Here is a 22,819-nt window from a genome sequence, read left to right as displayed (position 1 = left end):
CTGGGATGACTTGAATTATTAACAGACTGGTGGATTAATGTAAATTTATACAGCACAGAAACAATTTTCAAGGTGCAAAACAATACAGTAGGTTTAATGTTAAAGCTGGATTTGTGGACAGTTGCATAGGCATGGACAGACTTGTGAGGGTATTGCTACTGTGTCAGGTTTTGACAGTGACCATGGTAACTTGTGTTCTTTTCAGCTGCTCATCACCTGCCTGATTAATTTCTCTCCATTTGTGATGTGTTTCTCTGTTGTGTGAATCCATCTCTGTTCATTCTGTCACATCTTCATCTTTCTCTTGCTGCTGCTGCTTCAGGTTTCTCAGAGGCTCAGGTAAGCAATCACAGGGAGCTTGTGCCCTATCATGTTCCTTCATACAGGAGATCTTTGCAGTGATTTTTAAATAATATAGTGATTTTTAATTAATCCTGCTCCTCCCTTGGCCCCCCATCCTACATACCCTCCTTTAATCGTGGTAGCTGTGTGCTTTCATCATGTTTACAACACTTTTCTTTACAGGATTCCAGTATGCTAAGAAATTTCGACTTCATTGCTAGTGAACTAAACAAACAGTAGGCTAAGGCTGGGGCTTTATCTCTTCAAGTATGTCTCCATGGTTAAGGTTTTACTTTGTGGGAATAAAAGAATAAAATCCTCAGCTATTGTGTTCCATATTGTGTGATCAACAAGTATTTAGTAAGGGTTTTCCAGTGCTAAATACTCGGGTTTTTTTTTGGGTAGTGAGTGTCTGCATTCAGCTTTCTGCCTTCTTCATCAGAACATCATGGCAGCTTAAATATTCCTGTTCAAGAGAATCACTCTTTTTTTTCCCAGTGTTTGTAAGAATATGAGCAAAAGCTGCAAACGGATGTTGTGTCAGTAATTTCTTAAATCAAACTTTAGGAGCATTGGTCCAAAATTTTTTGTTTTCAATTTTTGATTAAAACACTCTTGGAGGCTCTATTTAATAATGTTCAACAGAGCATCTTACAGGGTCTCAGGGTCTGTCTAGTATTTATAGACCACATTTGACAAGCCCTTCTTTAAAAGTAGCTGCTGATCTGCTTAAATTATTTCATTAAAGCTTTCAGCAACTAAAAGTGTGTAACACATGTTTGTGCTCTGTGAAATCCCTGTTAGTGAACCTTTTAAAGCCAGCTGGTAAACTGTGGGCATTTTTGTATTCTTAGTTTTACAAGCTGCTGTTTGCAGGAGTTTTGGTTGTGGAAATTGCAGGAAGAAGGGGGAAAATTAAATGGAAATTAGGAAAACCATTTGCTTTTTAGTCACTTTCCATGTCTGTAAGGATGTTATTTTGGCAGTTTAGACGGCTGGGGAAAAAAGCTACTCCTGAGTCTGAGCTACCCTTTAGGAAACAAAATTACTGTGTCCATTTTTTGAACCTTTCAGAAAGTTTCAGAAGCATTCTTTATTGGTCTAACATGTGTCCTGGTGGGTGATTTAATACAGCTTAAGGATACACTCAGTATAATTTCTCCCATTAAAGTGATTCTTCCAACCCAGGGACCGGAGGATTTTCCTTTGGAAAAAAGTCAGTCCTTTCAAAACTCAGCTTCCTGCTGTTATTTCAGTACTGAATTGCTAAGGTGATTGAAATTTGACCAGTGAAATTTTGTTGACTTACACCAGAGTTAATATATTTCTGTCTCCACAGATATTAATTACAACCCCAAAATAGTGCTTTTCCTAGTTTTAACAAGCTTCCATTTATGCTCTCATGCCCAAGATTCAGAAGCAGAACCTAAAGTGGCAAATTGTAGGATCTGTGTGGCCGTGGTGTCATTTGTTCCTGCAATATTTGCAACCTCAGTAGCAAAGGTGGAGCTAAAACTTGACTTGTTTGTGCAGTAACAGTTCTAGATGCACACTTCTGCTTTTGCAGTTAGGTGGTTCTTGAAGGAGAGCATTACAGAGGGGCACAATGTTCTTTTTAAGTTTATATTGTGTTTCTTTCTGCCCCTCTAGTGTTTGGAGTGCTCGGTGTTTATGAGCTTGCTTTTAGTAGCACAAGAGGTGAGATGATGCGGAGAGACTCTGGTGTCAGCTTTTTATGGAGACATTGCTCATACTGTGTGACTCCTTGGCAAGCTTGCAAAGCAGTTTTTAAAGCACATCATACTCTAATGTTCAGACAGCTTCTCCAATGTGTGTTTTGCTTCTAAGGTGATTTTTTTGCAAATGTTTCAGGAAGCTCCTGTGGTGGCACGAGCAGCCCTGTTCCTCGAGTGCGCGCGCTTTGTGCACCGCTGCAATCGCGGCAACTGGCCCGAGTGGATGAAGGGCCACCACGTCAACATCACTAAGAAAGGGCTGTCCCGTGGTCGTTCTCCCATTGTGGGCAACAAAAGGAACCAGAAGCTGCAGTGGAATGCAGCCAAGCTCTTCTACCAGTGGGGAGATGTAAGTGTTTGCTTCTCTTCTATTTACATTAAAAAATATGGCAAAATATGAAGGTGCTTGGATCCTATACAGGATTTCAGTCCTTGCAGGATGAGGATTCAGAAGCCTTCCTTCCAACCTGCGCTTCACAGCCTGCCAGGATCCCCCTTCTCCTAAGGGAAGTGACTTTGCTAGGACATGTTCTCCCCCAAGGGTCTGTTTGGCCCATTCTCCTTTTTCCAGCACTTGTCATATGTGAATGGCTAAGGAAGAAGGAAGATGTGGGCTGTGATACTACTTTCTATTTTTCTTACTTCCAAATATATTTAGCCTAGGGCTCCTTGAACTAGGTGTGGTGCTGTATCTTTAGTAATGAGTTTCTCTTTGCTGTACTTAATTCAGTTTCTCTTTGCACCCATACAGACTGTTAGCACTTAGAATTCCTTGCCAAAGAATTATACACAGCTACCATGAGTCATGTAAAGAATTTACTCTTTTTGTTTGGCACTTGAATCCTTCAAGTTTTATTTGATTGTGATCTCTTATCATGCAGGAAGGAGGTAATTGCCTTATCTGGCCCTTTGAACGCCACTTGTAATTTCCTTGTAAAGCCCCCAGGATATAATTGTTGAACATCTGACATGTATGCACGTCATTTCTCACAACTCAAAATAGTGGGAGAAGTTCCTTTGACTGGTTTCAGATGTCTTCTTTCTGGAAGTGAGCTTTGTGCTTCTCACCTCTTCTAAAAACCAGCGGTTTTTACAGTGAGCACCATGACTCCCATCCCCCCCAAAAAAGAAGACAAAATCCAATGCTTACAGAAATTTAAAAATCATGTTCTGCCTTGCTGACTTGAATTCTTGTAGGTTATACCAACATGTGCTTCTCAGTGGAGCACATTGCAGGGAACCTCAAAATAAAGCTGACCATATCGATACATTCCCAACACAGAGCAGCCCAGGGACAATCCAACTTTGGTCTTAGAACCTGAGCTTAGTATCTTTGCAGATCTCCTTCCATTCCTAAAGCCAACTCAGAAAATGCTACCTGGTCATCCTACTCTCTGTTAAAATCTCAAACAGAGGAGGTTATCTTAATAACAGCACAAATACCAAAGCTCCTTGAAAAAGTCAATAGGGTGAAGGTATTTGCTTCTATATTCCATGAAGTCACTGCCTTAGCCTGACTCCTTTGAGAACTCCTTTTAAGTGCCGAGCATAGGATTACATGGTCATTGAATTTTTGCATGCTTTCAGAGAGCCAGAACTATCCATCTCTGTAGATGCTATGCTTCTAGACATTCCCTTTTCTCAGATTCTAAAAAAAAATGAAATCAAGAAAGACAGTAACTATTAGAAGACAGCTAAATTCCCCCCCAGCCATCATTTTTAGTAACTGATATACCTGACCTGGAAAAAGTCCAGGAAGGTTCTCTTTTCATAATGTCAAAAGTATTACCATGTGATTCAAGGTCATAAGAAAGGAACCAGGGAAATGTGATCATAGGCAATTTAACATAATTGTGTTCCCCTTAACTTATGGCATCATAAGACTTATCTGGATGCATTCTCCATTTTGAAACTAGTGTGTGTTTGCTGCTGCTCAGGAACATTTCAGAAAAGTAAAGCCTTACATTTACTAACTGTAAGGCAGGGATAAGATTTGGAGAGTAGTTTTAGAGTGCAATTTTTTTTCCCCTTTTCCTGCAAGGTGTCTTGCTGTTCACTCATATCTCTGATTCTTCTCACTGAAGGCCAGAAGAATTTATTTACCCACAGCCCCCTTAAAAACCACCACAGAATCATAGTGGTGGAACTCTTTCCATGGGAGGTGAGACTTGGACTGCCCATGGCAGGGATGAACCTTTTGAATCAAAAGACCTGACTTGTTCTGCTGTCTTTTGAAATAATACAATGTTAAATCTATTCTGATCAGGTTAGTCTGTCACTTCCTTTGCCTGCTTCTGTTAAGACGACTTTGGGTTTTGCTTCTGTGTTTGCTAGAAAACTGGAAATACAGAAAACACATCAAGAATTCAGTTCTCATTAAATGGGAAGCTGTGGGATTATGTCTTACTGCTTTAACATTAGGGTGGGCTACACAGCATAAATAATATATGATAAATTACTGTTTTATGGCATGCAGAACATTTCTTCCTTTAAATACAGAAATTTCTTCCTTGAAATGCCTGAAATATGAAAGGTAAAAAACTGAGATGTGTGCAGATCATTTAGCAATGTACAGGCTCAGAGGTAGCTGAGATTGACAACTATTTGTGTCAGCATGCAAACCACAACAGTATCACCTCATTCTCTCCAGGTAGCAGAGTCTGCCCTTTTCCCCTGTTGCTGGGTTTCAGAGGAAGTGTTTAATAGCAAGAACAAGTGACCACTTATGTATTTCTGTGTCAGTTCAGCCACAGGGGGAAAATTGCATAGTGCTGGCATGACCATCAGTTCTGACTTGTAAAATATTTAGAAAACCTCCTTAGTATCTTTGTCTAAAAGTATACCATACTTAAAAAGGCCAAATGAATAGTACTGATGAAAACTCTGTAATTTAAAACATCTCTTCCCTCACAAAGTGTTGATCTCACAGGATAAAATTTCACATACTTATCTGTGTTCTACTCAAGCATGTGCAGCAAAGAAAATCAAGACAGTTCTCGAGAGCTCTCAAGTGTCCTAGCAGGGAAGCAATCTCCTTGCTAACACATCCTTACCTGGAGCTTGCTGACAACACCAGAGGGCTATTTACATGCTGAGAGTGGTGCTGGCAAACAGCCATGATAAGCAATCAGTTTAATCAATCAGTTTAAGCAATCAGTTGCTGGAGAATGTATGATGGAAATCTGACTGACTCTGCTCTTTCCATGGATCCTCTGTACACCATTATCCTTGCACCTTCCCAGCTCCTCTAAGCATATTCTCCGCTCATTTTTGGGAATTGCATCAGGGTGTTTCTCCTTTGAAGATGGAAGCAGGCTTTCCCATGGGTATTTAACTGTCTTGTGGAGGATATAAGGACTGTTACTGGTTTTCTCATTCACAACATGTTTTCTTATGCAGAAGATCTACATTCTCAGTGGAAAGACTTTAGCAAAAATCTGGAATAAATATATCAAAGGAACAAAGAAAAGTGGAAGAAATTAATAGTTCACAATTACCTTATCTCCTTCTGGCTGCCAGTTTGGAGGGCTTTATAGTTTAACTGAATTTACTGCAAGTTTTCATCCTGAAATTTTGACATCCTGACACTTTGCAAATTTTTGTTGACAAAAAGGGGGAAATAAGTAATTAACCTTCTGTCAAACCTTTCTCCCCTCTAAACAGGAAAAATAAAGCCAGGGTGCTGTGGTAGGGCTGAAATCCTCACCTGCTGTGCTTGTGTTTGCCCATCTGCAGGCCATTGGTGTCCGCCTCAATGAGCTGTGCCATGCTGAGAGCGAGAGCCCTGCCAACCTGCTTGGCCTCATCTATGATGAGGAGACCAAGAGGCGCCTGAGAAAGGAGGATGAGGAGGAAGACTTTTTAGATGACAGTAAGGAGACTCCCTTTACTACAAGAACCCCCGCTTGTAAGAACCTCTGCTTTAGGAGCACTTAATATTTTTTTCTCTTTTCGTTTTCTTGCCACCCAGCTGTATTTCCCAGTCCCTCACTTTCACCCCAGCTTCCTCCCCTGTTCTTTTTGTGCCTGGGTGTAGAACATGACAGATGTGTAACAGTACTGAAAGACTTTAGTGGGAAGGGGAAACCAGGCAGTGAGCTGCAATTCCTGCACACAGAAACTGCAGTTGTAAGCAGGGTCATAATTTGTTTCTTGAGCCTTGCTGTCACCTGAGTGTCAAAAGTGGTTCAGGCTCCATTCCTCACAGTTACTTCTGCCAAAATATTTCTTTAAGATCAGCCACTTTTCAGTTTCTGAACATTGAAGGGTCAACTCAGCTGATGCGAATTGGCACAGCTCTGCTAAAGGCTTTTAAATCTTGACTTCAGTATAGTGCCTGATTTTCAGGCAGAAATTTGAAAAAAATGAAGCATCATTTAAAATCTGTATAACAACATGATGATGAAACCACATACATGTGTGCCTTGTGGAAGAGCTGTGACAGATCACTGATTCTGAATGTCTGTATAGACATGCAAGTTATAGCAAAGCCTGTGAACCAAAATAAATTGTCACAACACATCCTGTTGTAGCTGAAGGTGGTAACAAACATGATGTGCTCTTTAGACCATTTGTGTATGCATGTGTGCTGCAGTTTACTGGTGCTTGCCTGCCTGTACTGTTGTTCCCTGTTGGATGTAGTGTTTTATCTTCTGCTTTCTCTTCCCATGGTTCTGAATTTGTTTTTAGCACTGAATAAAGGCCCACTTTGGGCAGTGATATAGCACATGGATTGCTTGCACAATTACAGAAGCCTGACTTCAAAGGAAGCTACCTTTTCCAGTTATCAGGGTGGTAATTAATAATAATGGGAATAAATATCTCTTTAACAGCTAGTCATAACTCCATTTATTTAAGATCATTTTCTATATTTGAAAATTTCTGTATTTTCCACAACTGCAAAAGATTTGACTGAATGCAAAACTGAAAAGGAAAAGAAGGTTATCTACTTCTTAACGTCTATTAGCCTTAAATGACATGTATAGAAAATGTCACAAACTTGTGGTTAGTTTAGTAGGTACTTCAACAAAACATACTATAATATTATCAATGTAACACACTATAATATTATCCATGTATATGATCATGGGATTATCAATGTATAGAATATCAATGTAATGCTGTGTAAGATAATAAATAAAACAATAGAATACAATATAATATATTATACATATAATATAGAATATAATACAACATAAAATGATATAATATATAATTAATATAAAATAGAATGTAATATAATATGATGTAATCAATGTAATGTAAATGTTAGTATTATTTCATGTGTTGGTAAATCCATGGTTTGCTATTTGATTGATTCTGTTTCTTTTAGTGTAGGAAAGGTGGCACAGAAGTGTGGGGTTTCCTGTTTTTCAGTGCAGCTTGCATCGTGCACCGTGTGTGACAATGTCCATCACCTCTTGGTTCCAGATCTTGCATTAACCCCTTGCTCATGATAGAAATATTCTTTCCTAGGCACTGTGAATCCTACCAAATGTTGTTGTCCTTTTGCACTAAAAATGGCAGCCTGTCAGCTTCTCCTGGAGATAACCACGTTCCTGAGAGAGACCTTTCCCTACATGCCCAGACCACGCACTGAGCCTCTTGTGGTAAGTGGCCCACACACACTGGAGAGGGATTTGTCCACAGAATCCCAAATTCCAGGCTCTGAGGAGAGGTAGAGTGGGGTAAAAACTCCAGTGGATCTCTGCAGGGAGAAAGGAGCCATTGTGTGGTGAATAGAAGATGGTCAGGGCACATGAAATGGGTTGGTTAAGAAGGTAAGGCCATGGAAGCAAAACGTGCTGCTGGAAGTTAAAGAAAGTTTCCAAAGAGAGAAGAGGGATTGAGGAAAAATGGGTGGGGGACTTGGGAAGTGTGGGAGGTAGACTATAGGAAGTGACAAGCTGAAATGCTCACTAGCTGATTAGCAGTGGCCAGGGATTGGAACAAGACAGGGGAAGGGAACAGAATGGTTTGCTGAGAATTTGCGAGAGCTTTTTAAAGCTGCGAGATTGGTTTGGGTTAGACCCAGAGAACTGCAGGGAGAATGGGAAAAAAGGAAAGAGATGGGGACAAAGAAGCAAAGAAAGAAAAAAACCCAAAAAACTCCATGAGACTCAGAGGCAAATCCTGGCATAAACAGTAAACTAAACAACTGGTTAGCTGACACTAACCTATGTCACCTGTGAATAGCAGAACACGTGAAAACTGATTTTAAGTGATTCATTCTTGTGTGGATTTTCTTATGTCTCATACTGTAGTTTAACACTACCTTTAGCCTGGTGTTTCAAAAAACACATGCACACAGTCATCTGTTGACAAGTTGTGAGAAGCAACTGCTCACTTCGAAAATTTAAAAAGGTTTATTAAACCTTAACAAAAATACAACAAAAGGACTACATAAGGAAAAATTCACAGCGCTGGGAATTGCCCTATGGGGAGAACAGAGGACTTCTGAACGACAATAACTATACATCACTAAAGCTTTTCTTAAATATTCACACAATGGTCATCCCTTAATTGTGAGAGCCAATCATCTCATTATCCATCTGTAACAAAGTTGAGTTGACTGTGACCCTCAGCTTCAGACGTGGTTAGCACAGGATGAGATGACAATTGAATGGCTGACATAGGTTCAGCTTTTAAGCCAAATTTCTTTAAGAAATCAGGATAAAAATTATAAAGAAAAAAAGAGAAGTTAAATCTCCATGAAGGATTTAGCCCTACTATCCTGGCTTTTGTTAATGACAGATCAAATTTTAGTCATGGCAATTATGCTTGACAGGCTGATTTATCTGGATAGCATTGTAATTAGGTTCTGAAAATGAGTCCAAAGGCTGTAGATGACCTCTGATGAAGTGGCTCAGCCCCAAGGTATGCAAGAAGGACAATTTTAAAAAGCAATAAATTCAGCAAAATCCTCCTTAAACACACTGGTGATATTACAGCATAATTAATGACTGCATCCACAAGCAGGATAATACCATGGTTTAGAATTCATGTCATTAAGTAGTTAGGCTTGGAACTATGAATATGTTGGATAATGAAGGTCAACAGAAATCAGTGTTTTATGTGAGCTAGAAGTGCAGCTGGTTAATCACTTTCTAGACTTGTGTATGGGAGACAAGGAGGAGGAATTATTCTGTGAGCTATAGGTGAAAGAAACCTCAAGGGCACATTATGTAAGAGTCTGTAAGAAAAAATGGCCATGGAGTGCTGCTTCTAACTTTGTACAGAGGAAAAAAAAGAGGCAACAATAATCCAGATTAAAATATTAAGTCTGTCTTTTTGGAGTGATGCTTCCTTTCCAAGAAGATCAGGTACATAATGTTATGATCCATATAGCTGGAGTTTCAGTAGAGCAGATCTCACTTCCACTGGTGTTTGTAGGCATACCTGTTCATAGATAGGAGCACAGCCTTGGAGGCCTTGAAGAACTGAAACATTTGCCACTGCACTGGTTTTGGTGAACTAGTTTAACTACCAAGAGAGCAGGCAGACTTGCCAAGGCTGTGGGCTGAGTGAGCTCCTGTGTGTGGGTCCTGATGGAAGTTTCACCCAAAGCCCTTTACTGATCATGGAGCAGATACAAGCTCATTTTGCTCACAGCTGGAGCCATTCCAAACCCACCTGGATGTATTCTTGTGTCACCTGCTCTGATTGACCTTGACTTGGCAGGGGGGTTGGACTAGATGATCTCCAGAGGTCCCTTCCAATCCTAATAATTCTGTGGTTGGTAACTCTTCCATCCTGGCAGAGGCAAGTGGCTCAGCCTGCTGCAAGGCCAAAGAGCAGTTGGCTTAGATGTGATTAGAATAAACCCCATCTGAAGCAGTTCTTCCTGAAGAACTAGGGCTGTTTAGGCTGGAGAAAAGGAGACTCAGAGGTGACCTTATCACTCCCTACAGCTCCCTGAAAGGTGGCTGTGCTCAGGTGGGGTTGGTTTCCTTCTCCAGGCAGCCCTGACAGAACCAGAGGACACAGCCTTAAGCTGCACCAAGGGAAATAAAAGTTGGATATTAGGACAAAGTTTTTCACAGAAAAAGTGAAAAAATACTGGAGTGGTCTTCCCAAGGATGTGGTGGAGTCACCATCCCTGGGTGTGTTTAACAAAGCCTGGATGTGGCACAGGGTGCCAGGGTTTAGTTGAGGTGTTGGGGCTGGGTTGGACTCAATGATCCTGGAGGTCTCTTCCAACCCAGTGATTCAGTGAATTCTGTGAAGCTTCTCTGGTTGCAGTGGGAGCTCACACTGCTGGCACATCTGTGTGGTCTCCATTCTGCTGCAGGACCTGGAGAGCTGCAGGCTGCGGCTGGATCCTGAGATGGACCGACACAGGTATGAGAGAAAGATCAGCTTTGCTGGGGTTCTGGATGAAAATGAAGATTCAAAGGATTCCCTGCACAGCAGCAGCCACACCCTCAAATCTGAGGCTGGCTTCGAGGAGAAAAAAGGTTTGTCAGAACAATAAGGCTTTTGTACTCTCAGGGCTTGTGAAGTGGCGCTTGATTTTGTGTTTTCATTTGCATAGACTGTGTTAAAAAGCAGGCAGCCATGGAGTCACGTGGCTTTAAATCATTTCAGAGATGCTTTTGGCCTTCAGGGTTCAATATAATGAATGTGAGAAGCAAAGATGTTAAATTTTATAAAACAGTGCTATGACTGAAATCGATCGAAAGCTTTGCACAATTGCTAAAAAAGGAGCAAGCCTTGTTTGAAACTATCTCTTAGTGAGATGCTGAGAAAAGAAGCATCACTATTTGATTCACTGTAAAAATAAAGATCAAAAGTGGTGTTTGTTTTTTTTCTGGTCACAGTTTTTCACTTTGGGGAAATCACAGATCGAAGGGAAGATTTGGTGTTCTTCCATGGAAAATCTGTATGGGTTTGGAAGGCATGGCATCACAACAAATTAGTGTGATTGGCCTCTTGAATTCTTTGCTACCACATGAAAAATCCACTGTGTGGCTTTTGATGGCTAGCAGATTGATGTTACCAACATCCTCTATAGCGTACAAGCAGACTTCAAGCTTACTGTGTTTGCTGAGAGCAGCAGATCGTTTCCATTTTTGAGCCATCTCATGCAAGACTCACATTCTATCTGAAGGTACAAGTGTTGCAATACAACATAGTCATTGTGTGTGTTTGCAATTAGAGACTAAACTGCCAGATACCTCTAGATCACCCTCTAACATGTTTCCTAGAACGACTTACATTGTCTCATAGTAGTAATTTACAGGTGCAGGGATTGGAATGATAATTTTGATGATTGCTTGAAAAGGATAAATGTTTAATGATTGTTTCACAGCAGTGAGGTCTGTGGCTGGTTTTCCTCTCAGAACTGTAATGTCTATTAATGATTTGGAGGAGCTTTTATTGACTTCTGCAGGCTTTGGATAAAGTTTGTGTTGTCTTCAGCTGTGACCTTGCCACAATTACTGGAGAAAATAGTAGAAATGCTTCCAAGACTTATGTGGTGTAAAACTTCCCCCAAAATTGTGTGTCTGGTGGGCCAGTAACTTCACCTAGGAAAGGTGAGCTGGATAAATTGATGCTCAACCTCATTTTGTCTTCTCTTGATATATTGGCAGCCCAGAAAAACACACAGCCTTATGATTTGTCTGATAGTTTTAAGACATGTGGGATAAGATGTGTCTTCTCTGCCTGTTTAGATGAGAAGAAGTTTAGGTTGGGGTTGGGGTTTTTTTTTGAGGATACCTTCAAGCAGGCAGTCCTGCTGGAAATTGCTTGTGGAAAGTCTCTAACTATCTTCTTTTTCTTAGAGACAATGCTGACTTAGCTTTTCCTTTGCATGTTACTGTGCTACAGACATAATGTATTTTTGCAAAGATAGTATTGACTTTCTGCACCCTTTTCCCCATTAAACTACATTTTCCTGTGGTTTTATTTGAGTTTTCTTTCCATTTTCCCTTTTCCCTAAGCTGTCATGTAGTTTTCCTTTACTAAAGCTGCGTCTTTACTGCATTTTACACATGGGGAAAGTGACTGTGGTAGGAAGGTTGAATCCTAATATGCCTTAGCAAAAATGTAATTCCAGTATTTTAGAAGCTTAATAAATGCAAGGTAATGTTACATTTAAAATTACAATAATTATGTTCTTCTCTTTGGCCACAGCATATTCTTCTGGGAATCCACCTGGGCCAAACACTGCAGATGCAGAGGCATCTTTCATAATCTACACTTTCCTAGATAAGAAAATGTTGTTGTGTGAATGTAACTAAATTTTGCTTGCCTGCAGTGAGAGGTTTCTTTATCTCAAGCTCTTTGATGGGTACTAATCTGTTTCCCTTCATTTTTCTGGAGTGTTAAAAACTTTGCTCTCATTGCTCCCCCCAGGCATGGCTTAGCAGCTCCCCAAAAGCCACGGGTTTACTGTATAGAATCTGCTCCAGGTAGGTCTGAAATACAGACACCACAGCTAGGTAGATGCAGGCCCTCAGATGATCACATGTACTCTTTGGGTGCCAGAATGGGATTCTGCAGACCTCATGAAATGCAGTTACATGTGCTGACGCAGTTTGGGATTCGTGGAGCTGATGTGAACATTGTTCAAGCAGTAGTGATTGCTGAGGAACTTAGCATGGTCCCTTGGAGGGAGATTCTTTGGTCACCTAGCAGTGGTTTGCCAACTGAATTGTGAGGACTGAGGGGTAGCTCCCAAAATATCCAGCTGCCTTTGACCAGGGATGCTAGCCACTGGAAATGGGAGTGGGAATTCCATTCCTGAGAAACTGGGGGCAATCTCAGGAGTAAAGGTGTGTTTGCTTTATCCTGAAGCCAAAATACAATTCTGTTTAAATCTTTTGCTTACCCATAGTATCCGAAAAGCTCTGTGCTGTTCATTCCCAACCACACACCAAAGGTAATTGATCACACGTGGCCTTGCCTGGTTACATCTGCAGTAAAATGACTGAGTGTTGCAACATTTGGACTGACATACTGCCATGTACTGCCTTTGAACTAGGAGGAGAATGAAAGTGCAAACAGTTGGTGCTTTAAACATTGAACCATTCCATGTCTGTGCTCATCAAAAATGCAGAGTGTCAATGGATGTTGTTAATGCCTGAAAGCTGCTGATTTGTCTGAAGGAGAAGATCTACATGCTTCTGTTTCCTCTAAAGCATTCTAATGATGAAGAGTAACATGCAGAGACACGGATTTATGCAAACCTTACTTCAGAGAAGCCTTGAGTGCTAGCCTCATGGAGCAGACTCCCCTCTTGCAGTCACATATGCTGTATGAATAAATCATTGATCCTACTGCAGAGCTCAGGGAGGTTTACAGAGCCCAGGCCCCTGGGAAAATAGGTTTGTCCAAGGTGCCTTGTTCATGCTTGGGATTCAGCCAGCTATCCAAAGCAAAAGGTGATGTGCTGCACTAATGTAAACTCTACAGACTGGCAAAGAAAACTGCATTTCACATCCATTGGGCAGATCCTGCTTCCTGGCAGGAATGGATTCAGTTTGGTGTGAAATGTAGCATTTTCTTGTCCACACTTTGGGTTTCTGTTAGCGCAGATGACTCCACTTGCTGGTGGTTGAACAAGGGCTAATTCCAAACACAGACAAGGCCTGAGGTGATGTACCAGATCTCCAGGATTTGAGGTGTTGACCACATTTTTGTGAAGCATCTTTACTCCCCGATTGATCGAGCTGCATTGGCGTTGGCTTTGGAGGGAGCCTCTGACCCCACTCTGATTCCTTGGCAGAAGACGCTGCAATACCAGGCTGGCAGCAAAGGGCTGGGAGGGCGGGGAGGGCCAGCATCTCTTTCTTTTTTAAATGGGGAAAAATTAAGGGGAAAAAAGTCCTCTTTTATTCTTTCAATACAGTTCCCAGCAGGAAGATCAGGATAGGAGGCTCCCGCTTGCTCCAGATTAAAGGAACCCGCAGTTTCCGGGTGAAGAAGGGGGGTTCCCTTTCCAGCATTCGCCGGGCCGGCAGCCTAAAGAGCACCAAGTTATCACGGCAGGACTCAGAGTCTGAGAATGAGGAGCTGCAGCTGTCCCACAGCAGGGACACTGTCACTGATATAGGTAACTTAGATGAGTGGGTGGAAAGGGAGGGGACACTAGGAAGGATAAAAACTCTTGATGTGATTGCAGCAGAGCTAGAAATGGCGAGAGATCCCCACCTCTGCAGGCTAGGAAAAATCTAGAGCTCTCTTCAGGGGCTGCCTGGACCCGGGCCTGGGAGGAGCACGGTACAAATCCTGCGTGCAGTGTCAGCTCCATGCACAGATTGTCAGTTCAGAACTGTGTTAAAGCATGAGCTCTTAGAATGCTGGCCTGCCAGCTGAACGCTTGCTGTCTGTAGGGGGAGCACATGCACCTGTGTATATGCACATACACACACACCCCTAAATCACAGGATATCATGAATACATGAGGTGATATGTATATATGATATTTTATTGTCCACAGCAACAGATTGACTATATGTGTGTATATATTTATATATAAACACATATATATTTAGGCATGAACTTCATATTCTGTGTTGGATATGATGCCATAAGCATGTCTGGTGACATGTAAAACATGTATTCATATATGCAGAACATAACATTCACATGCTGCATACTATATTTCTACATACTGGCATAAAGATCTATTTTTGTGGTTTACAGCTACTTTCCTTAGTATTTTAAAAGATGGATATTTGTACATTTATCTTATGAAAAAAAGATGTGCATCCTACTCTGTGAAATCTCCATTGCAGTTGAATTAAAGGGCTTCCCTTTGCTGTTGGTGTTAGCCAAAAGCTGTGGATACATTTGGAGCTGGAATAACCTCCCAAGTTTAATGGTCATTTTTATGTCGCCCAAAAGATGCTTCAGTAGGAGAACATGGAGAGTGAGATTGTCAATTCTGTAAACTTTGACGAGTCACAGTTCACTTAAAGAGGAGAAAAAGTGTCATTTCCAGCCAAGTCTTAATATCATTAGTATTAGCTTTGTAGGAGGCCCATAGGGTATGAAGCGGTTAGGGGAAACACAGGGGTCAGTGAAATTCTCAGGGAAATCTCTCCCTTGGCTGAGGTCTGAAGTGTTCTAGTGTGCTAGAATCAGGATTTTTTTCCCCTTTCATCCCCATGACATTATCAGTTCCTATGGGCAATTAGCAGGGACTTTTCCTGTTGGCATTTCCAGTTGGATGCCACTTCTGGTTGGATTTTTGTTGACTTTTTAACCACAGAGCCCAGTCAATGCAGATCACTAAACCAACCATTTGCAGCATCTGAATGGTGCAAAGAATTTGTTTATGATGGTTTTGGATTATCCCTTTCCCTTCCATTAAAGAAAAAAAAAAAAAATGGAGGGACAAATGTTTGCTACTGACAAGATGGCCTATGGGTCAAGTCCAAATAGTTCTTGTAAGTGTCAAGCCAGCAGAGGACTGGGGAGGGATGTCCCGATGCAGTCTTTCCAGTGTGACATATTCTGTGTACTCTCATCTGTTCCCACAAGGCTGGCCTGGCTTACAAGTGCTGTCCCTAGTCTTAAAGCACACAGGGAGCAGTAAAAACAACAACCTTTTGGGTATTTTTCTTTTGAAGAAGGGAGCCCTTGGAGCGCGAGCGAGCCCAGCATTGAACCCGAGGTACTGAGCAGCACAGGCATGGAGGAGAACTATCACCGGAACATGTCCTGGCTGCACGTAAGTACAAGCTGCCAGAAGTGCTCCCAAGGATGGCATTTTCAACTAAAAATACCTTTGTCTGGCAAAAACCAGATCACAGTTTGTGCTTTTCCCACATAGCATAAAGGATCTCAAGTGTATGTAAAACTGCAACCTTTGGAAATGGTGTGTTTGCTGTTTCTGAAATGGAATTAAACCTCCTTCTCTCTAGTTCATATATATTTGATTTGTTTTTTCCCTAGGTGTGCAGGGACAGCCATACTGCCTCAGCTGAAAAATACATTAGCTCAGTACCTTATCTCCAGCATGGCCAGTAGTGTGTGTTTCAGGGAGAGCAACAGAATGGGGTGCAGTGTGAGCTGGGCTTCTGGGAAGTGGCATTTCAGAAGCTGCTCATGTAAGCCAACAGAGCCTTGTTGAACAAGGGCTAATTCCAAATACAGACAAGGCCTGAGTTGATGTACCAGATCTCCAGGATATGAGGTAGTTGTGTAGTCTTGACTCTGTCCAGAAGACAGGCAGTACAACAGTGCAGGTGTGGTTTGGTCATGCAGGGCCTAAGGCATCCCTTTGGGCAATCTCTGTGCCTTAGACTTAAAAATCTCTGTGATTTAGACTTGCCAGAAGTCAATTGGGCAAGTCTGCATTGCTGTGCCATGATTGATGGTGTCCTCTGTGAGCACAGACACCCTTTGACTTTTGAGTTGTCTTTGGGAATGACAGCTTGATATCTGACTTGATATCTTCATTTTTCAATACTGACTTGATGTCTTCATTTTTCCCCTAGGTATTTCACATAGGCTGCTCTCAGCTGCCCCATTCCTATGGGGTGTGGGCAAAACCAGGATTAATCTAATAGTTTGATGTCAGAAGAAGTTTTTGATAGTTTTCTTTTTCAGATGAGACTGGCAGGGCAGGAAACTTGAATGCCATGTCTTCCAATCTAGTACCTTAATCTCTGGACTACCCTGCTTTCTTTAGTACACTAATGCTCTTGGCAATGGTTACACCTCATTTGGAAATTCCAGTGTACTAAAGTGAGTGTGTTGGACATTTGTGTATGTATTGGATGCTGCATCACTAGAGGATAAGGGAATTACCCTAGTTAGCAGCTTAAAATACATCATGGTGCCCTTGCTCAGTGTGGGAGGCTGCTTTCACATGAACTCATAAATTCTGAAAGAAACTTGAGATGTTTGTCTCACTTTACATGAGATTAGCTTGCACAGGAGAAAGGAAAATTTGAAAAATCACCTGGTACAGTTAATGACACACAAGTACCAATATTACATAACAGTGCTATTTTTTTTCCATTTGTTAGAAAGGAAGTGTGGGTAGATGGTCACTAAAACTACAGGCAAAACAAAGCCTGTACTTAGTTGCCACAAGCAAACAACTCCAAAGGATCACTGGTTCCAATTGCTGCTGTCATGGCACCAACATTTCCTTTACGTGTCCTTTAGGGAGCCTGATGTCCTCACTCTGTGTCAGTGTACATTACAGCAATTTATAAGAGTGGACCAGAGGCTGGTAGAAGCTCTACAGTACTGCTAGACAAATTTCACTTTGATATCAATATTGAGTTATTCTTGATTGGCCCCAAAATTATAGGAGGCGAGAACAAGGAGGCAAACACAGGAATCCCACAAACATTACACAGATTTGTTTTAGATTATGCTCCTGTCATTTTTAGAAGCTTCAATATTTTAAGGTTGAGAATGATGTGGCAGCCTGGAGGAAGAGCCAGCAGATTGCAGCTGCACAGACAGACACAGTGGATGGAAAATGGGGATAGCTTCCTTCTGGTAGTTCTGGGTAATTCTGCACTGGATTGTGGGGGGAAGACAAAGATTCATAAAGGCCTCTTAAGACCTACAATGTGAGTGGTTTGGAGATGCCTGTGTGTTTTCCTCAGCGCTAATAAGAGGCTGGGTTTGTGTGTAATGTGAAGATCAGTGTACAAAGAGCTGCTGGGCTGAGCTTTGCTCCCCTGGCAAGAAACCATCTGAGTTACACCAGAGTGGTCACTCAAGTGTAGATTTGCCAAGGCTATCTTTAATTAAGAGCTTAGAGATTAATACCAGTGTTTCTGCAGCAAAGAAGGTCTCAGAATAGCTAAATTCCAAAATATTTACCTGATTTTTAGGTAAGTTTTACTACTCCTTGCTGCCATATGGCAACACTAGTAGAAACAGCAACTGAGCCAGCTACCACAGAGCTGGGCTGGATGGGTCTGCCCAATGACACGCAGAGCAACTGACACAGCTGATTTCTACTGTGGAGCATACTGAGATATTTCCTTCTGCACCCCTTGAAGGAAACTAACCCCAAGCATGGTGGGTTTGCAGCTTTAATAACAATTGGATAGTTGACAGTTTCCAGTCCAAGCTCTCATCTCAGAGTGGTGATAGGATAGCTTTTCTGCAAACTGAGAGGATGCTGTTTGCCTAGCCTTAACCTTGCCATCAGCCGAATATGTGCATCTATAACAGCTCTATTCCTTTTTTTTGTTGGCACTAGTGTTTCTTTAACCATGCCCAGCTAATTTGCAAGCCTCTTGTCTGTATGAAGGCTATGTTGAGCTTCACACCTCCCTAGCTAAGCTGAGAAAAAGCTGGCTTGACTGTCCCAATCCCTGCCTAACTCCATTTTCTGTAGGTAACTGTTTATGTTTTAATTTCCAGGTTATGATCCTGTTGTGCAACCAGCAAAGTTTCATCTGCACACACATTGACTACTGTCACCCCCACTGCTACCTCCACCACAGCCGCTCCTGTGCTCGCCTTGTCAGGGCCATCAAACTGCTCTATGGGGACACAGTGGACTCCCTGAGGGAAAACAGCACTCTGAACAACGTGGCAAGAGGCAAAAAGCAGAAGGAAGTGAGTAAATGGAAAAAACCAGAATGTTTTAGGATTGGTCCAGACACATCATGATTGCCTTTGAAAACTGCATGATGTACTCATACAGTTCTTTCATGACAAAATGGATACAGGTTTTCTTAAGCTTGGCTTTGCTCTAAAAAAACCCAGAAATTAAATCATTCAGCATTATGTAAGGAATGTCATCTGTATTGACTGGGATGCATCTTAGTTGCTGATAAGGTCATTTCAAAACCTTACAATCTGACTTCAATTTTAATGCTATTTTGTGGCCTCTACTTACTATCCTGTGGGTTCTCTCTCTCTTTGTTCATGTTTTTTCTTGTCTGTTAGTAAGAATCACTCTTGAAATTCTTGTAAAATCTCATGTAGTTTCTTTCTTTTAGGTCTGAGCTCTCAGCTGTTCCAAAAATTGTACACATCAGTCTTTAATGTTTGTCTCCTTTTAATGACCATTTCAGTAGGGTATTCAGACAACTTGGTGCCTTTTTATATGTAAAAATGTACTTTTAACTTTCCTGAAAGCAGAAATGTATTTCCACTAAAGTGCCTACCCAGGCACTAACTGAATTGTGTCAACAGTTAAACCACAGCAGAAACAGACTACAGTTATCCTGAATAATTGTAATGGCAGAGCCATTCCACTGCTTGGCAGTAACACTGTAAACAAAAGTGTTCATGGAACTGTCATGAAGCTTTCAGTTGGGTAAAGAGGCTATGGCATATGAAAGGAAAACAATCATTATGTTTCTTCATCAACCAGGAGATTGTTTCCTGCCAAGTTAGAAAATTGAGGGATGTTTTCATGGAAGAAAGCACGAGCAGGTGAAACAGAAGCTAATTTCTGCTTTCCTGAAAACTGTAAACCCCACATTTTTCCTCTAGCACAGAAAAGCAAGAGTTGTTTAGAAAGAGAGGCAGTCATTTCCTCTGCAGAAGGCAGGCAAGAGATGAGTAGCTAGTGTGTTTCATGAAAGGTGGTAAAAGAAATGTGCATTTCTTTGGCTTGTTTCATCTCTGACTTTGAATTGCGAGATACGCATTTCATCATACATCAAACCATCAAAGCACTTAGGAAACAGCAGGAAGAAAGAATTTGAGAGGCAGTGAGGTTTCCTAGAAAGATGTGCAGGGTGTTTGCACAGACCTCACTTCCAGAGAGCAACTGACAATCTTTGCTTTTTTCATAGTCCAAGAAGGACAAGCAAGTGTGTCCAGAGAAGGGAATGGAGATGAGGAAGGGGCTGGAGTACCAGGGGTTAGCTGAGGGAGTTGGGGGAGCTCAGCCTGGAGAAAAGGAGGCTCAAGGGGACTTCCTCAGTCTCTAAAACTGACAGGAGGGTGCAGCCAGGTGGATGTTGAGCTTTGCTCCAAGGAAACAAGGGACAAGACTGAGAGGAAATTGCCTTAGGGCCATTTCTGTTGCACCAGGGAAGGTTTAGATTGAATAGTAGCAAAAAATTTCTTTGAATGGTTTGTCCAGCCCTGGCACAGGCTGCCCAGTGAGGCAGTGGAGTCACCATCCCTGGAGGACTTAAGAAATGCAAGGATGTGGCACCTGGGGACTTGATTTAGTAGTGGACTTGGCAGCATTAGATTACTGGTCTAGCTTTAGAGGTCCTTTTTCCACATCAGTGATTCTATGATTCCATGAAAGGAATCATTCTGTACACTGAACACTTCCATTGGTAATTTTTTACAGGGAAGCTGTAGACTTTTTGCCCCTAACCTACTTAACTAAATACATGGGTGTGCCACCAGTGAAGATTGCACAGAGAACATTCACATTGTTCATTTGGTTTACTGACTTCTGCCTTAAGATTTTATTGGGGAAAAGCATTGTTAAAAATAGAAGAAAATTGGATGAAATGTGTTGTCCCACTGATACTAGGCCTGTTGCCAGCAAAGAAGAAGGCTTTGTGCTACAGCTCTGGTACCAGATGGTTTCTAGTATATGGAAATTCCTCTTGTACATCATTTCCTTTTCCACATTTTGAGAAATATAAAAGTGAACTCCACTTTGTTTTTATTTCCTTCCAGTGCTCAGACAAGTCATGCTTGAGAACTCCTTCTCTTAAAAAGAGAGTGATCGATATCAACTTGGAAGGGAAGAAGGACTCTGGAATGCTAAAATACATCAGGAATCAGGTACTGCTTAGGCCATATGCTAGTTAGGGAGGCAGATAGATAGCTGCCAGGTTAAAATGCAACAAGAGGGAAAATATCTGTGGATCTCCAAGCCCATGTGAAGAACTGTTCCTGAATATCAATCAGTTCAGCTCAACATCTTTTCCCAATATGAGTAACACTAAATTTAAACCTCTTAAGGAAACATGGTCAAAGAAGCCTTTAAACACTTAGCTCCATTAAATCACAGTCTGCATCTCTGGCTTTCCATAGTGCCATATGCACTAGAGCTGAGGATACAAAAAACCAAAGAATTCACAGATATGTTTAACTGCAGCCTGTCAGTTTACAGTATTTGTTTTCTTTCTTCTTACTTCTTCAAAGTTCTGAAGAAGCAACAGCCTGTTCTTAGTGAGAGTTTAATGGACCTGTATTGCTGGCTGTGCACCACTTTGGGAGAGTTTGGCTTTCCTTTTTTTTCCTTTTCCTTTTTTTTTTCCTTTTCCTTTTTTGGTGTTTTGGTGATGTGAGGGACAAGCAAAAGACTCTAGCTTGGAAACACTGCCCTTTTAGTATAGGCTGAAGGCCATGTCTCATTCATGGAGCATTTTCTGAAATGGATGAACCTAGAAGTTACTGGTGGGTAATTTGCAGACCAAAACCAGGGTAAAATCACTGAGTGTGTTCTCCCCTGTAGATAATTTGCTCAGCCCTAAGGCCTGGCTTGGTTTGTTGCAGGTGATGAGCCTGTCCCCTGCCCCTCTGTCCCTGCTGATCAAGGCTGCTCCCATCCTCACCGAGGAGATGTACGGGGACATCCAGCCAGCAGCCTGGGAGCTCCTGCTCAGCGTGGATGAGCACATGGCTGGGGCAGCAGGTGAGGCAACCACACACTCAAGTCCTGCTCACAGGACTTGGCAATTTTGTAGTGGAGGAATTTGAATGGCACCACATGTGTCTTGGTTTTCATAGACCTTTGTGTGCTCTGTGGAAAAGAGGTGGTCAGAAGGATCAGGAGAGCACTCTCTCTGAGGCCCTGCATGTGGTGGATGTTTGGAGAATATTATAATTAGTATTTGTACTCAGTTGGGTTTGTAGGCAGAGGAAACACAGTGATTCAGGCTGTCCAGAGTCTACTGAAGCATTCTGTATGTTGCCTCACAGAAATGTTAGTACTGATGCCTTGTGAAGGCTGACCTAGAGCAGAGGCCAGACAGAGTTAAAGAATAAAGCAGGGATTTATTAAAAGGCCTCAATGGATCCACCTTGGGCAGCACAAGAGCCCAGTCAGGGCTGCACCCAAGATGAACCAAAATGGTCACAAAATGGACACCTGGTCACAGGGTCTGTCACTTTTATAAGTTCTGGTCCATTTCCATATTGGAGTTAATTGTCCAATTACATCTCTAGCCCATGAAGTACCATCCTTCTTGTTTTTCTCTCTTCAGTCCCCATTGTTTATGCTCTTGGGCCTGAGATTTGGATCATTTGTCCTTGGTCCCCAGCTAGAGAAGGAATTGTTTTGTCTCCCCACTCTGTGAAGAGAGCTCACCATCCCCTAATATGAAGCTCACACACTAAAGCAGCACAGAATGTGAAAAATATAAAAGCTAAAACCTGAGGCATCAGTACCAATTGAGAGCTCATACCAAAACTGACACAGGGAATGAGAGTGAAACTGTTACAGCTCCTGTCAGGCTGTAAGGAAAATTCCCATGTTGCCTGGAGACAGCAGCATTGCTCATTAAATACTGTTATTGTATGGTACTATCTAAATTTTCCATTTCCACTTGGTTTTAAAGTACACAGATGATTGCTGAGGACACATAGTTGAGAGGTATCTTTAAGACAGATGATTAGGACATCATTTACTTGTGAAAGTAGTACTTTGAAATTCTGCATGTGGGATGAAATTTATTACAATAAATATAAAACCATAGATGTTGTTGTCAAGTAGTAATAAGAATGTTTCTGCTATGAGCTTGGGTCTTCTCCCATGGAAATTATCTAGGTTCAGAGTTTATCCCTTGGCCAGAAGATGACTGGCCTAATGACCAGCTGTGAAAAAA

At 41.7% G+C, this 22,819-nt stretch overlaps 1 protein-coding gene across 1 annotated transcript in view; it reads left to right on the top strand.

Annotated features, from left to right (window-relative positions):
* UNC80 (unc-80 homolog, NALCN channel complex subunit) overlaps positions 1-22,819 on the top strand; it is a 124,882-nt gene that overhangs the window by 47,442 nt on the left and 54,621 nt on the right. The window contains exons 23-31 of the mRNA XM_030951955.1: positions 2,215-2,427; positions 5,814-5,949; positions 7,554-7,687; positions 10,369-10,534; positions 13,933-14,136; positions 15,659-15,759; positions 18,426-18,623; positions 20,664-20,771; positions 21,489-21,627. Coding sequence (XP_030807815.1) covers positions 2,215-2,427; positions 5,814-5,949; positions 7,554-7,687; positions 10,369-10,534; positions 13,933-14,136; positions 15,659-15,759; positions 18,426-18,623; positions 20,664-20,771; positions 21,489-21,627 — 1,399 coding nt within the window. The remainder of the gene's footprint in view (positions 1-2,214; positions 2,428-5,813; positions 5,950-7,553; positions 7,688-10,368; positions 10,535-13,932; positions 14,137-15,658; positions 15,760-18,425; positions 18,624-20,663; positions 20,772-21,488; positions 21,628-22,819) is intronic.

This window comes from Camarhynchus parvulus, chromosome 7 (genome assembly GCF_901933205.1).
Source record: "Camarhynchus parvulus chromosome 7, STF_HiC, whole genome shotgun sequence".
Taxonomy (NCBI): Eukaryota; Metazoa; Chordata; class Aves; order Passeriformes; family Thraupidae; genus Camarhynchus; species Camarhynchus parvulus.
This window is presented reverse-complemented; position numbering and strand designations above follow the sequence as displayed.